The 15,447-nt window shown below is 39.1% G+C and overlaps 2 protein-coding genes across 3 annotated transcripts; one reads left to right on the forward strand and one right to left on the reverse strand.

Annotated features, from left to right (window-relative positions):
- Positions 1-1,872: 1,872 nt before the first annotated feature.
- Positions 1,873-5,023, reverse strand: LOC142368233 (G-protein coupled receptor 20). Its single transcript, XM_075450365.1, has 4 exons — positions 4,865-5,023; positions 4,355-4,611; positions 4,139-4,271; positions 1,873-2,499 (listed from the first exon to the last, which is right to left on the reverse strand). Exons 1-4 carry the CDS (start codon positions 5,021-5,023, stop codon positions 1,873-1,875), a joined length of 1,176 nt encoding a protein of 391 aa, XP_075306480.1.
- Positions 5,024-10,826: 5,803 nt separating this feature from the next.
- LOC142367421 (cilia- and flagella-associated protein 20) lies at positions 10,827-14,061 on the forward strand. 2 transcript variants are annotated; one of them, XM_075449392.1, is made up of 6 exons: positions 10,827-11,104; positions 11,818-11,897; positions 12,295-12,406; positions 12,512-12,700; positions 12,820-12,933; positions 13,905-14,061. In XM_075449392.1, the coding sequence occupies exons 1-6, from the start codon at positions 11,021-11,023 to the stop codon at positions 13,905-13,907; spliced, it is 582 nt and encodes a 193-aa protein (XP_075305507.1). In that variant the 5' UTR covers positions 10,827-11,020; the 3' UTR covers positions 13,908-14,061. The 2 variants fall into 2 exon arrangements, with proteins under 2 accessions (XP_075305507.1, XP_075305506.1); XM_075449391.1 differs by having other exon boundaries at positions 10,833-11,104; positions 13,902-14,061.
- Positions 14,062-15,447: the final 1,386 nt, after the last annotated feature.

Consider the following 15,447-nt stretch of genomic DNA (forward strand, 5'->3'; position numbering starts at 1 on the left):
CAAAGAGAACAAATGGGCTTTAAAGGTTTCTACGGTCAGAGCAGTTCTTATATGAATAAGTAAGCTAGGTCTTGAGTAGGTCTTGCAACATCTAAGAGTTTCTGGGGCTGTCGACCTCCGTGTAACATCAGGGTGATCCACAAGGTCTGGTCATCCGAAATAAATGATCTCAGTCTTACTTCAATTAAGAATATTTAGATGTATTCATGCTTTGATATGATTCAAGCAATCCAAAAAAGGCTGCAAAGAATCTTTGATTGTATTTATTTGATGGGCAGATAAATCTCAATTTTGTCTGAGAAATGATGGGAGGGGATATTATGTTTATTCAAAATGGACCCCGAAGGCAAAATATATAATGAGAACAGGACAGGGCCCAGATGAAGCCCTGAGGAACTCCGCTGTGGTTCACGGCAGTTCAGTGGACAGAAAAACTTCATGTATATTCATGTATATTCATGCGTATTCATGTATATTCAAACCACTGTAGAGCAGTAACAGTAATGCCTACACAGTTAATTTCCTGCGGTTGGATTGTATGTAACAATCGAATTTGTCCAGGGTAGAACAGGCAGAATAATAACAGACTGCTGTGAGCTTCATACCTCCTTGAAGATTAGGATTGTAGGTTATTATAACACAGCTTTAACAAATAGTGTGAGACTGCTGCTGAAGAAACCGGCAGCTCTGCAGTTTTATTGCTTTTTTTATCTGTTGTTTGTTGTGTCTTTTTTGTGGGGAAAACATCTTAACTCAGCATCTTGAAAGCAGCCGACTGGCTTCCTGTGATGCTGTTTGGTAAAACCGCTGAGAGAGAAGAGGAAAATGAGAAAACTCTGCTGTTGCAGAATCAACACTCACCTCAGCTCTTTCCAAACAGAAACCAGAGAGGGAAGCTGAAACTCGTGTATGTCTGACCCAGACTAATCATGTGACAGCAGGTCCAGCTGATGGTAAGTGTGTGTGTGCGTGATGTTCTGAGGGATAAACTTACAGCCCGAGGACATTATGTCAAGTGAACTGCAATAACCTGCTGACTCTTCAGAGTAATAGAAAGGAAATTACACTATCTGATGACTCAAATTGTCTCACGGTCAGACATGAATTGACACTGGTGCAGCTCAGCGGTTATTATTTTACTTAAAAAGTTTAGTTTGTGATTATGTCACAATCTTAAGGTTTATGGGGGGGAAATCATCTGTAATGTACATGTTTATATATAAAAACACACAAATATTAGCAACAACAGAAGTTCCGTTTGGACAAAACTTTTAACTTTCCTATACTACATTTGTTGCTATCAACATCAGATTTCTCCTGAAACACCTTGGTGATCATTTAAAACACGTCAGGATTCATGGTTGTAGCAAGGAAGGAGGTTACAAGAACGGAACAAAGCAGAAGCAACTGACACAAACAGTATAAAAAAAAAAACAATTACAAAAAACAAGAATACAACAACATCCAACACTTTGAACTGAAAATTATCAGAACTTAAACAGGAACTGACCCAAAACACAAAAAAGCTCATGGATCATGACGCATAGCCAGATAAAAATCCAGCTAAATAAAACTGTGCCTGTCATAAAATCTTTCAATTTTTCCCTCTATGGCACCATATTAAAGCATTTGTAAAATGTTAATATGTACATTGTACATAGTTTGGTCATAATCCACATGGAAGCAAAAGTATCCTTCTGTGTTTCAGTGTTCACTGTCACGAGTCATAAGACATCATCCAGTCACAGTCAGAGAGGAGAAGATGAGGAGAATGATGAAATGGGGCAGATGAATGGAAATGTGCAATGATTCTAATTCTAATATCCATTATGTCTTTTCCAATCAGTCAAATACTCTTGACAAGTCTTTCTCTTATTCTGGAAGGTTCCCTTTCTGTTCATCGGAGGGGGGGACCTGTTGAACAGACAGCTCTGCAGAGAGGGGTGTGCTGGTGAGGGTGAGTGTAGCCACACTCTGAACTATCGCCAGCGCCGTACCTGAACATTTCTTCACTGAATTCCTCTCCCCTTCTCCACCACTTGTGATCCCCACCTCCTCATCCTCCTCCCTCCCTTCCCTCCTCCTCATCCTCCACATCCTCTTGAAGCTGTCTGTCACAAAGCAGTACACCACGGGATCCAGGCAGCTGTTCAGGCTGCTCAAGCTCACTGTGATGTGATAGGCAAGCACATGCCCCGCCCCCTGTCCCCGCCCTTCACCTCCTGCGACCCTGACCTGGAAGTAAACCAGCATCTGACGGAGGTGGAAAGGTGTGAAGCAAACAGTGAAGACCACCAGGACGGTGGCCAAAAGCCTGATGGCCCGAGTCTTCCTTGCTCTGCTTTGCTGGGGCATCAGGCCATGGCTGGAGGAGAGGAAACAGGTGAGGCGGAGAGTGAAGCCCACAACAGTGAGCAACGGGAGGAGGAACTCCAGAACAGTGAGGTAGAAGTGGGCAGGGAGGACCACACAGGAAGAGCCAAAATTCAACGCTGTGGTCTGGAGAAAAGAGGAGAGGGATTCAGTCAGGATATTACATCTGGCTTGGTTTGTGGTTCAGCTATTTTGCTCTCACGTCAGACCAGACATTCCCAGCTGCATCACCTGATATTGCTGATCTCTGCTCATATGAAATTGCGTTTGGTTTGGTTTGGGAACTATTATTTTTGTTTTTAGTTGCATTTAAGGCTTTTTAGTTGCTGTTTGTTTAGTATTAGGTACTAAAACTACTTGGTTGCATTCCATTTAGTTTTTCTTTTGTTTTACACAAGTTCTACATACGTGTAAAGCAAAAGTTTCCTGTTTTGTGTTTAGAGGCTGTTTGTTTGATTAGGTTGTTATTTTACATTGATTTTTTTTTTTATAATTTCCCATTTTGCGATTGATAAAACATTTTAATCCCATCTTGTAATTTTTTAAAAATTACAAGATGGGTTCCTGATGAACTTTGACAACTGTGTACTTTTCAAGCCTTGAGGACGCAAAATACGACAATCGCACTGATCACCTGTTACATGCATTGGATACTGATACTGGGCTGAACTACAGAGATGTAATGTAGATTTTCTGTGAGATCAATATGTCTGGATGAAATTTAGGGTTAGCCTACTGGTTTAAATAACAAAAAGCTCCAACTCTGCCAAAAGAAGAACATTCTATATTACAGAGATTACACTTTAAAGGACTGCTGTGTAGGGTGCAGTGACATCTGGTGGCTCTAACTGCTAATGCTACCACCACCCTCTCTGAAACTGCGGTGGCCCCCAAAAAGAGCAAAAAGCTCCCGTTAGTCAGTGTTTACTTTGTCCCGTTTAGGCTAATGTAGCACAACCCCAAATCAGAAAAGATTGGAACTGTTTTACAAAGTGCAGATAACTACCTAACTAACTTAATAAATAAAGTAAATTCTCATGAACACATCAGTGTTTGCATTTCAGGCCAGGAACACATTCAACAGTAAAGCTTTTACCACTTTGTGATGGTGCCATTCTTTCTTACAACATTTAAAAGATGTTCTGGCATCGAGGATGCCAAACAATGGAGTATTTCAGTTGTTATTTTGTCTCATCCTCCCTCCAAACATGTCTCATGGTGTGCAACAGTACAGGATTGTAATCACATGCACATACACCATAAAATGACACCATCCTTTGTTTTATATGTTGCAATACTAGAGAACAATAATGATTTAAAAAAAAGGCTGAAGTTGGATTGGACTGTTAACCAAACTTCACAAAGGAAGGAGTAGGTGACAAAGTGGGGTATACGTCTAACTTTAGAAAAAATTTTACTATTGCGAATAAATGTAGCTTCTTGCACTAAACGTACCTTTTTCTTTTAGAGTCCTACCTATATTTTTAAGATGACAATGTCATAAATATAGATCATTATTTTTAATGTTTTAAAAGCATTAACTACCACATAAGCAGGGCAGTTTATATATTAGAAATACTTGTTCAGGGCTCTCTCGTGCAGCTTTTACCTTTTATTGTCATGATGACACTTATCGTATCTTCAGTTATAGGGCAGCAGCCTCTTGCTCTTAATCACTGTTTAAAATGCGTTTTCCTCACTTTATTTTGATAATTAGGACATATAATCTTTGCTGATTGTGTCGTGTATGAAGTGGGATCTTCACCTGAAAAGAATAGGTAACCACAACTGCAGTGAACCACACAATGGCACTGACACACCTGGCTGCTCCTTTAGTCCTCCATCGATGCAGAGTGCTGGTCGCCTGAACGACAGCGAGGTACCGATCTACACAGATGCTGAGAGGGAGAGAGGGAAAGTATTTGTCATGTGACATGGGGATGGAGTTAATATATAACAGTGTTGAATGAAATTCCCCCACCTGGTCAGAAACAGGATGCTACAGTACATGTTGACAAAGTAGCTGAAGGTGTGGACGTAGGAGCACGCCACGCAGCTGCCTCCGCTGTGGTACAGGGCGATGCGGGCAGGCAGCGACAGCGCCACCAGCAGGTCAGCTACAGCCAAGTTTATGGTGTAAACCACAGAGGCTGAAGAGTGTGTGGAGGCCCCACAGAAAACATAAAGAGCCAGACTGTTGAGGGCCACACCGACCACCAACATCAGACAGTTACACACCTGTAGTGGGGAGAAATGAACAAGTCAGACTCATAAGTATTTGAAGGTTCGATGTCTTTTTCAAGAGCAAAGTGGGACAGTTTTGACTCCTTTGTGTTTGTCCCACACAGGTTTATCTATTATCTCTTATGATGTGTACTTCTCTACAACAAGTTTAAAACTGAAAACATGTTAATAGCAAAACGATTATATTTGTTCCCGACTATTTCTAGGAGGGCCTTAACTTCAACTGTGCTGTGATATTTTATCTTACCATCAGAGAGACCCAGACAGCGTAGAAGTCTCGGTACAGCTGCATGTCCAGATGGGCAAACCTGTGCAGGTGTGGTGCCCCCCAGGTGCTGCAGTTGGTCTGGTGTGAGGTGAAAAGTGGCAGGGAGGTGGAGCTGATGTTGGTGAGAAGGTGCTCCATTGGTTGTACAAAAAAGTGAATGATGGATTGGCTTCTGAGCGGCGGGGAAGAGGAAGGATTGGGAAAAGTAGAAATCAGGATGAATAATGTTGAAATATTATGCCTTCCCTCACTGTAAAGTCTCTCTTGCAGATGCAGATTTAAAGTACATGTACCACAAAACAAGAGCTACTTCAACATACATAAACAAGTCATATTTATTTTAAGTTACATTTTAATGGTAAACTGTCAACTAAATCTGAGTGATATTTGATGTTTTGCCCATATCCGAAAAGCCAATATTTGATTTTAAAGCCTCATCTTACATCTTACTCCTGGAAACTCTGGGGACCACAAGCAAGCCGGCACTACTACATATTTTACTGGTAGTATGTAAACATTGAATGGATTTTGTAAGGCTGATATTTTTTAACCTTGAAAATTAAGACTAAGAGTTGCTTTCAGTGACCATATTAGATTCTAACTAAAATGCCAATTATCATTATACATCCATCCATTTCAGAAACCCTGGATTCGAAACAGGACAGTGCCAACCACCACACCGCCCTGCAATCTCAAATTCTGACTAAATCCTGACCTATTCGGCTGTGCTTTTACTATTTTTGTTCTAAAAATTCACTCCAGGTAGGAACTCAGGCTAATTACATGAACTCTCTCCAGATGCTTAAAACTTTTTCTCCACAATAAACAGACTCAAACTTTTTCTGTTTTTACGGTTGCACTGGAAAAAAAAATCGAAAATCTTACCAAGTCTTGTCTCATTGAGTATCTCATTACACTTGATATAAGACACATTTGCCTAACAAGTACCATTTCAGCAAGATATAGTGACTTGTTTTAATAAAATACATCTTGAATATCTTGTTAAGTGAGAAAGTCTTGAAAACATCTTGTATTGAGTCATATTTCACATGAAACAAGCTTTTTTTTTTCATTTGAAGAGGTTTTTAAGCTAATTTCATGATCACTTTTAACTCAAAAGTCCTAAATATCACATTTTATTTCAAGAAATCTTGACAAGCCGATTTCCACTAGTTCCATTGGCAGATTTTTTTGCTTATTTCAAGCAAAAACGTCTTGTATTTGTTTTTTTTTTTACTTACTTTTGGAGGGGCATTTTTTACCAGTGTGAAGAGTGTTCTCCAGTTGTCTTAGTGTGCAGACAAACACGCGCACCAAAAACTAGAAGACACAGAAATAACCTCTGCAGATGAAGTGGTCAACATCAGCCGAAGTTAATCCAGACGGACATTAGAAATCCTCATCATATAAACAACGTCCCCTCATACTGTAGGGACGGCTGAATCCATCTTCATATGCTCCCTGAAAGGATGTGACACTTTAAACAAAGTGAAGTACATGGCCTGGTGTGTTACTTTAAACAGAGAGTACCGCATTAACATGAGCCATGTCGGTGCTGCTGTCTAACACACCGCTGGCTTGTGTTGACTTGAACACAAGATGTACCTCTGTCTTCTCCAGGACGCTTAAATTTGTCGAATGTGACACGTCCTGTTTGAAGAAGAGGAAGCTTTACAACCCCAACATGCAGATGTGGATCTCGCTCAGGATACTTAGCATTAGAATAATGTGCCGACCCAAAAATAGATCAGATAAAAAAGCACTTTTAAATGATATAAGGACAGGCTGTAAGAATGGCCAAGCAAGTTATTCAGCATAGTGCTTTTACCTGTCTCAATCAGCCTTCTGCAGGAGTTACAGATTCCCCAGTTGTTGTGGAGATAAACCTGTTGATATACTAGCCCAGTAGTTGTTGTTTCACCCAGAGCTCTCATGCAAACAACATGCCTCAAACCATGAAGGTCTTAAAAATGTGTTCTCTCAGCTTCACAGGTTACAATTGATACAATTAAATTACATTTCTAATTATTTGGTCTTTACCATTTGATATAAAACAATATTAATAGCATTCTAAAACTATTTTTCTCTGGAAAAAAAAAAGCAGTTTCTTTCATTTAAAAAAAGGAAACTGTGTACTCCATTAATCATATTTTGAGAGTTGAAGATAGTTAATAATCAATCCGGAACAAAAGTAGTGCAAATTCATATAGGCTACTGTTAAATTTGTACTTTTTTTTTTGTCATTCTAAGGAATTCCATCAATATTTTCATAAAATTTCAACAAGCTTGAAATTTGAGTGAAACCTCCTTTTTGTAAGTTCAAAAGCAGGAATGAGAAAGTTGCTACTCTCTAGGAAACTTAAATGAATAAAAACCTGGCGAATTCTGCCAGAATTACATCTTATCACTGGTACTACTTTTTGCCAAACTGGACTTTCTTTTCCACATAAATGCTAGAAATTAATAGGTTCCTATCTGTTAACTTGTGCTGCTGGTGAAGGTCTTTCCACTCTTCATCATCATAAGACAGTTGGATAAAACACGGAAGAGAACCTGGATTAAAAGGCAGAGAAAAGCCTGCAAGCAGCTGCCATTTTTAGACCTCCCTTTTTTCTTATTCTTATTAGTTCCTAGATTTACACTTGCTGTGAAAGGGGAAGATTAGGTTATATGCAATTTTAGTATGAACTAATTATTTATTAGTACACAACTTTCAAGTAATATGAATCTTTTATGAACAAAATATTTTGTTTTTATACTATGTCCCATCAAAAATCGAGTAGAGGGTTAGTGTTTCGACTGCCAGCTTCCTTGTTGAATATCCTTGAGCAAGATACGGAAGCCCACGTTGCCTACCTGTGTGTGTGTGTGTGTGTGTGTGTGTGTGTGTGTTTGTGTGACTGTGTGATAGAGAAAAAGCACTGTGTAGCCTGTAAAATTATACAAAAGCAAAAATTGCATCGACCAAGGAGTGCAGTATGAGTATGTGTGTGAATGGGTGAGCTTTGAGTGGTCAACTAGACTAGAAAAGCGCTGTATAAGTACAGTCCATTTGCCATTTCAGACTATAGTAAAGGTAAGTTTGCATAGAGCATAAGAATCTCCTTTTAGTCACGTAGATACTATTTACAGAATTCAGCAATTCGCAACAGTGAGACATATAGTAACAAGGGTTTTTTTCAGTCTCCTGTGCTTCTTTTGATAAATTTAACTAAATACCACAAAAAAGATAAATAAGCAAAGAAGATAAGACCAAACAATGACCACTGAAATGAAGACATACCTGGTGAAGACAGCAACAGTGATAAAAGTCCTTGTACTGCAGACGCAGTCTCTATGATCTTGTCATAAGTATCTAAGATGCTTTAACTCTCCCACTTTTATCTCCTTGTGTTCGGTCCTTTCTATAGTTTTATGGTAAGAGACAGTGAGAAGAGAGTTAAAACATAAACCTCTGGGCAGGAGGATTTCTCCAACAGTGACCTCCTCTCACATCTTCCATACATTTTCTTCACCGTATTTTCTCCTTGTCTGCACAAATCATCTCTGCACCTTCTGTTCTGTATAACAGCTTCTCTTTCCATCTCGGTGTCTTCATCCTGCTTTGTTCCAAGCTCCTTTTCTCTCTCAACCCCCTCTGAATATCCAGAATGTAAGTTCGGGAAGAGCAGAAGGAAAGCAGAGAATGACACAGAGACAAGACGGACAAGTTAAAAGCAGAGTTTATTTAGTTAAAGCAGGAAAGTGTCCAAAAAGTTGAAGAAGAACACACACCTTCAACACCATGGACAGGGAATGATGGGACCTCAAATGAGAGCTGATTAAGTGACAAAGAGCAGATGAACTAAGAACCATTTAAATTTAGGGCGGATTTATCTTGCACTGTCATGAAATTGTAAATGATTACATCGGCCTTGTTAGAAGATACGTTCCATGGCCTTCCATATTTGTTTATTTATTAGTGTAATCTTACTTACACTTCTGCACCTACTTTGTAGTCCTACTCTGTCATTTAAATAGATTTAAACAGATTTATCTTTAAAACATAGACCAATGTTTCCTATTGCACTGAAGCTTGATTGTTGTCCTTCACTTGTTTATTTGGATAAAAGCATCTGTTAAATTACCAAATGTAATGTTCTTTGCCTAAAGGATCACGTACATAAAAACATTTGAATGAATGAGAAAGAAAATATCATCACAGGTTTTATGGTCAAACTTAGATGTGACTGATATTTCTATAAATCTGCATTTGAATTCTTTCTGTGTTTCTGGACTAAGATAGTTTTGCACTGTTATTGTTGTACTCTGTGAAATGATGCTCTTTGAAATGAAATGATGTTCTTTGTTTTTTTTTAGGTCTTCTGCAGAGCGTTTAGCACCTCAGTGTCAACATCTTGTCCAAGTGAGAAAAGGATACGGACTGGAACGGATTGAGTGTTTATTTCAAGAGGGATTAGAATAAAGCTTGTCTGAAGCTGTCTCTGGGGTAGTCTCACACTGTAAAAGTCCAGTGGGGAAAACTATGCACTGTGTTTGTGTCCGTGTAAATATCTGACCCAATTAGAGATGAGAGACAGAAAATAACACCATAGGACAAATAGGAATAAATGGTTTCAGTTGATGATGCTGTCAGTTTGTCAACTGGTGACACAAAAACAATAATAAGAAGGAGGAAGTACAGATGCTCGTATTCATGGAGATAATTGTTTTTCTTTTTCTACATTAATTCTAACTTTGGAGGCAGTGTTTTGAAAGAAGCAACACCTCATAAAACTCTAAAAGACAAAGAGCTTTAAGATACGTCCAGATGTGTGTGTGTGTGTGTGTGTCTGTGTATATAATTCAGGACACACTGCCAAACAAACTGCTGCAGTAAACCTGACCTGAATACTGACAAATTAATTCAGCTTCAGCTCTTATGGCACTAACAGGGGGCTTTTGATTTAGGTTGGGCTGTAGGTGATGTCATGTGCAAAGTGCCTGGCTAATGTTTGATGAAGTGTTTCTCGGCTTGTTCAAATATTTGAGGATTTTGTCAGATGTTTAAAGTGCTGGAGACGGAGAGGAAGGATGTCCTACTTGGCACACTAGTGGAATATAGTGTGAAAGGAGTATTGAAATATAGCTGTACACAGGAAATCTATTTCTAGCAACAGTTGCAGCGACAGTGTATTCAGGATTTGATGGGGCGTATCAACAGTTTCTAACTGGAAGTAAATTTACTAGCACAGATGAAGAGCTATTTGTGTGCATTTGTTGTGCAGTTTCTCTGGGTTTGAAACTGGTTTCTCAAGTGTGAAAACACAACTTGATCATAAGAGCTTAAGTTACAGGTAAATTAAAAAAAAGATGCTTTGTTGGACAACTTTTTTTTTTTTTTAAATTGCTTTATTGTAAACACCGAAACACAACACAAGGAGTCAATATCCACCCTCAACTGGAAGTTACAGTGTGGATGGGTGATGTGAGTAGCCTATATTGTTTCATGAGTAGTAAAGCAAAAAAAGCTTCATCTCCTGTTTGGAAGTATTTTGATGTCGTCCCACTTATAATAGTGAGCCAACCTACATAGACTAAACAGCGTGTGCACGTTTACATGCATAAAAACTGAACAAGTTGTCGCATTTTTGCACTGCAGCGCAGAGTAAATGACGTAAACTTTTTTTATGATTTATGACAGGTCTGTGAGGTCTATAGTTGAATTACTTCTTATATTAATTAAATGTGAGCCCTAATTCCTGCCTATTTTTTCTTTTTTTTTCTCATACTCGTTCGACTTTCTGTTACCATAACGACCGAGCTGTGTCAACATTTAAGAACCGGTCGAAACAGAGCCTGAAAAGTTCCGTTCCTAAGCAACGCCATAAAAAGAGAGAAAAAAGCCAAAAACCAAAAAGCTGAAAGCTGCTCTTCCATTCTCAGCTCTTCTTGGAGGCATGTGTTTGTATATCTCAGTACCAACACAAATAACCTTTTTGTTAAATTTACATAACTTAATCTCTCGTGGCGGAACGACTTATTTCTCACCAAACAGAAGGATGGCGTTGGGAACCGGAAACAAAGTCTGTAAACAAACGCGTCGCTCGTTGGCTACAGTATGTGCGCAAGCACTGTGTATTGAGGCCAAAGAAGATGTTTAAGAACACATTCCAAAGCGGATTTTTGTCTATTTTATACAGCATCGGTAGTAAACCACTTCAGATATGGGACAAGAAGGTAGGCAACAACAGATGATTTATGCTGTTAGCTTTGTACAAATTAGCATACTCTGCTAGTTATGCTAAAGCTAGCAAGCGTCATGTGTGATTTTCTTAAGAACTTTCACCTTTGTGCAAACAGTTCAGGGAAGTTGTTACCTAAAACATTTGAAATAGCCATACTCTTGTGTTTTGGGCTAATCTGCTTCAGCGATAGAAAAAAACTTGTTCATTAAAGTTATGCGAAGGCTCCCAGATAAATGTTTGCAGTTGACACCGTGGTGAAGTTGATTTGATATTCGGATATTCGGATATTCGACAGATATTCACGTATTCAGGAAATACGGTGTCTTTTTTTTCCAATACCTCCCAAGCCATGTGACCTAGTGACTCCAAACCAATGCAGAATAGTTCTCCTGTGTAGCACCAACCACGCACACCTATTTTTTTTTACATCAATTGTATGCACACTCTATTTTATAAGATCAAACTGTGACTCATTTGAATGCATTCTTCCATACCTTTTACTCTCAAACTTCTCACGGTGACACTGTTTCTAAATTACCTGAATTTCAGGAAACGCCTTGTTCTTTCCTCAGATTCTTTATGTATCACACATTACAAATTTTGCCTCAAGGGGCTCCGTAATTACAGCATTGCATCATTTACTGTATCCTTAGATCCTGTACAACACAGTTCAATTTCTTCATGTTAATAAATCTGTGTTCACAGGTAAGAAACGGTCACATCAAGAGAGTCCCAGATAATGACATACACTCAAATGTGTTGGAAATCGAGGGGGCAAATGTCAGGTGAGTTTGTGTGTTAATGGATTCGTAAGCTCAGCTTCCTTCATTCAAGCAAAAGTCTGAGGTGTGGTCTTATATGTTGATGAGGCTCTAAAATGTGAACAATACAACTTATTTATGATGATGGAAAAAAACATGTCAATTTTTAAATCAAGGATATCAAAAAAATTGTCCATTAGATTTATCTGTTTGCATGTTTAATACTGCTCTGTTTTTTTTACCATCCATCTGCTTTCGTTTGGTTTGTTGTACACTTTGTTTTAAATGTATGTTTATGTGTAAGCCTTAGCCATGTTTTGGATATTTGTGCATCTACTTGTTGTGCCTGTATGTCTTTTTGTTTTTAAAAGTTTAAAGTCTCCTCCATCCTCTCCTTTTACCAACTCTCCCCTCCCTGTAGCACCACCTATATAACATGCCCCGCAGACCCCAAGAAGACGCTCGGCATCAAACTTCCCTTTTTGGTCATGATCATAAAAAATCTCAAGAAGTATTTCACCTTTGAAGTCCAGGTACAGGTTCAGACAGCCTTCATGTCTTACAGTAAAACGATAAGTTCTGGGATCCATGGTCACACATGCTGTGTCGATGTCTCCACATCTCTTTACATCTCTCAGGTGCTGGATGATAAAAACGTTCGAAGGAGATTTCGAGCCAGTAACTATCAGAGCACGACGCGAGTGAAGCCGTTCATCTGCACCATGCCCATGAGGCTGGATGACGGCTGGAACCAGATTCAGTTCAACCTGTCAGACTTCACCAGGAGGGCCTATGGAACCAATTATACTGAGACTCTGCGTGTACAGGTTAATGCACATACAGACAGTCGAGAAACCAGTCGTCTCTAGATGCTTGTTGCTCTACAATTTCAAAAATCCCAGTAATTGCTTTTCTTTCGCTGACGTCTGACCTGTTTTGCTCTCAGATCCATGCAAACTGTCGCATTCGGAGGGTGTATTTCTCAGATCGGCTCTACTCTGAGGATGAACTCCCAGCAGAGTTTAAACTCTACTTGCCTGTCCAGAATCAGAAGGCCAAGGTGAGTACGAACTTCCACGTGCTTACATTTGCTCAAATAGTACACACAGACCTGTGTCTGTCAGGTCTCATTTCACTCGCTGAAGTAAGCTCAAAGGTTTTAAACTGTTGGTTAAACAAATCATCATTCAGACCTTTCTCATACACTGCAGTCCCAAATTCATAATGGGGTAGGAAATCAGCTGATAATCTTGAAAAAGGAAAACTCCTCCATCGTGAAACATTTGCGCTCTTTATAATGTTTCTACAATGCAAAGATAGAAACACCATTCATGCCATGCACTGCTATTGTGATCCAACAAACGGTAAACACAAAGCACTCATGAACGAGCGTGATGCATTAACAATGTGGCGACAGATGCACCGATGAAATTGCGGAGTTTAAAAGACAAAAATCCAGTTATTAACATAATTCAAGCGTAGCTGCCATACACTGCGTTCTTGGCACACAGTTCAACTGTAAGAAATGACACGCATGCAGCTCATTGGAAGCGACACTGTTGAGAGGCAACTCAGTATATCAATATTCATTCCATCTTACAGAGAAGTGCTTTGGTAATAAATTGACAATTTAGAATATAGAAATACCAAGATGCTGTTTTATTTGAAAGGAATTAATTCATTTTAAGTGATTAATCCACGACATCTACAGTATCAGAAAATATCAGTTTTCAGTTGCTCTTCAAACACAACCTCACTGAAACATTTTCCTTTGAATAAAAAAGAATTTTTATTTTCTGTTCCTTTGTAAATCATCTGTTTGATGCTAAATCATTTATTTATTTGTCAGTAACGCTGTCTAGATGGACAAAATATGGAAGTGTTGCGGTAAAGTTGATTTAAGCAGTGCTCCTAAAGCTCTCAGTGTGGAGCCATGAATTGTTTGTGTACTTGTTCAAGTAGCTTCTCTATTATAGCAGCAGGGATATTTTAAAGTGTGTTTATCATTTCTCTGTTTGTTTCTTGCAGCAGTAGAGCCTCTGGACCGGCACTATTCCCGAGATGTGATGTGGAGTTTAGCTGTAAGATTTAATTTGTGTCGCTGTAACTGAACGTTAGAATATTCTAATTGTGGAACTATGAACTATGTCTTGTGTTGCTTTCTGCACAATAAAGTTTTTTTTCTGGACTCTTGTGTTAGTAGTTTTCCTTTGATAGCGCTAACGTTACATTTTCTTCTCAAAACCACATATTCTTAATCAAACACTAACAACATGTCCAAATTTGATCCAAACTCAACAAACCCGACTCAAAGTCAAATCAGTCTTTCAAAACACTTGCACATATTTTCTGTCCAAACATGTAGCCACTTATAACACAGTTCCTGTGCTAATCTACCTTTCCTCTAGGATTTGGCCACATGTTTTTGTTAACATCTCTTCTTAAATTGTCTCTTACAATGCACCTTATACAGAAATGCTTGGCAAGCATTGTTCGACTTTGGTAATCTTCAGCCGACATGTTCCTTCTGCCAGTCTCCATTTCTCTCCCTGGTCCAGCTAATCCTCTCCCTCATCCTCTTCCTCTCCCTTGTCCGAGTCAAGGCACTTTATTTCTAAGCACATTTAAAAGCAAGCGTTGGCCAGGGTGCTGCAGCCTTTTGGATGAGAAAGCAGGGCCTTGTTGACACACTTTTCAGGACTATTATGATAGTCGGGCCTATTTGTTTATCAAATCTTGTCAAAAATCACCCTGTTTTTGTGGTTTTAAAGACTTGCCAAAGACTTGCAGGGAACACCACTAAGACAGCAGAAGGCCTGAAAAGTACAAATTCTGTCTCTTGCTTTTTCAGGTGTAGAAAATTCAGCGCCATTGTACTCCCATCTCTAGATTGACTCACCTGCATGAAAGAAACTACCTCCAGTAGGGGTCCTTAAGCAAGACCCGTTATGCTACCTGCCTACCTGGGATATGAGTGTAAGTCTGCTAAATGCATAAAAATAAACATGATTTAACCAATTCAAGAGCAGTTTCTTAAATGACTGCAGTTTTCCAGAGAGGAGACTAGGATACTTTGACCCACCTTATCAAATGACGTATTGACATCGAAAAGCACTATTGGTAGCAGAATGCCCTGGGTGTCATTTATAGAAGACCATTATAAACTTTGAAAAGTTCTGATTCTGCGCTATTATGTGCCAAAAGTGTAAAAACCAGAATTGATTATTTCAGCGGCACCATTTTGTCAAGGAAGGTCTGGAGCTGGTGATGAACAACTTTGTACGGCACCTTGGAGAGAAAAGGCAGTTTAGGAATGAGACGGAACATTAGGACCACCGTTTTGTTTTCTCTTTCTTCACACCTTCACACCAACTGAAAAAAACTCCTCCTTTAAGTGTGTGCCAGTGTAGATTTAAAACGCCTGTTTATGTCTCCAGACTGGATTATTAAAATGTTAAATGAGTGTATTTTTTGGGGAAAACATTAGGGACTTGACAGATGGAAGTCGTGCTTAGAGTTACAAGAATGTGATAACAGATGGTGCAAAAGGATGCTGGGGACTATAAAAAAAAAA

This window comes from Odontesthes bonariensis, chromosome 18 (genome assembly GCF_027942865.1).
Source record: "Odontesthes bonariensis isolate fOdoBon6 chromosome 18, fOdoBon6.hap1, whole genome shotgun sequence".
Lineage (NCBI taxonomy): Eukaryota > Metazoa > Chordata > Actinopteri > Atheriniformes > Atherinopsidae > Odontesthes > Odontesthes bonariensis.

Bases quoted from the DNA above. Each gene is read 5' to 3' on its own strand.
- LOC142367421 (XM_075449391.1), top strand. From the start codon at position 11,021: ATGTTTAAGAACACATTCCAAAGCGGATTTTTGTCTATTTTATACAGC. The intron at 11,105-11,817 runs GTAGGCAACAAC...CTGTGTTCACAG, and splicing joins TTCAGATATGGGACAAGAAG to GTAAGAAACGGTCACATCAA. The intron at 12,701-12,819 runs GTTAATGCACAT...TTTTGCTCTCAG, and splicing joins CTGAGACTCTGCGTGTACAG to ATCCATGCAAACTGTCGCAT.
- LOC142368233 (XM_075450365.1), bottom strand. From the start codon at position 5,023: ATGGAGCACCTTCTCACCAACATCAGCTCCACCTCCCTGCCACTTTTC. The intron at 4,612-4,864 runs GTAAGATAAAAT...TCCCCACTACAG, and splicing joins CTGTCTGGGTCTCTCTGATG to GTGTGTAACTGTCTGATGTT. The intron at 2,500-4,138 runs GTGAAGATCCCA...TCTTTTCTCCAG, and splicing joins TGGTTACCTATTCTTTTCAG to ACCACAGCGTTGAATTTTGG.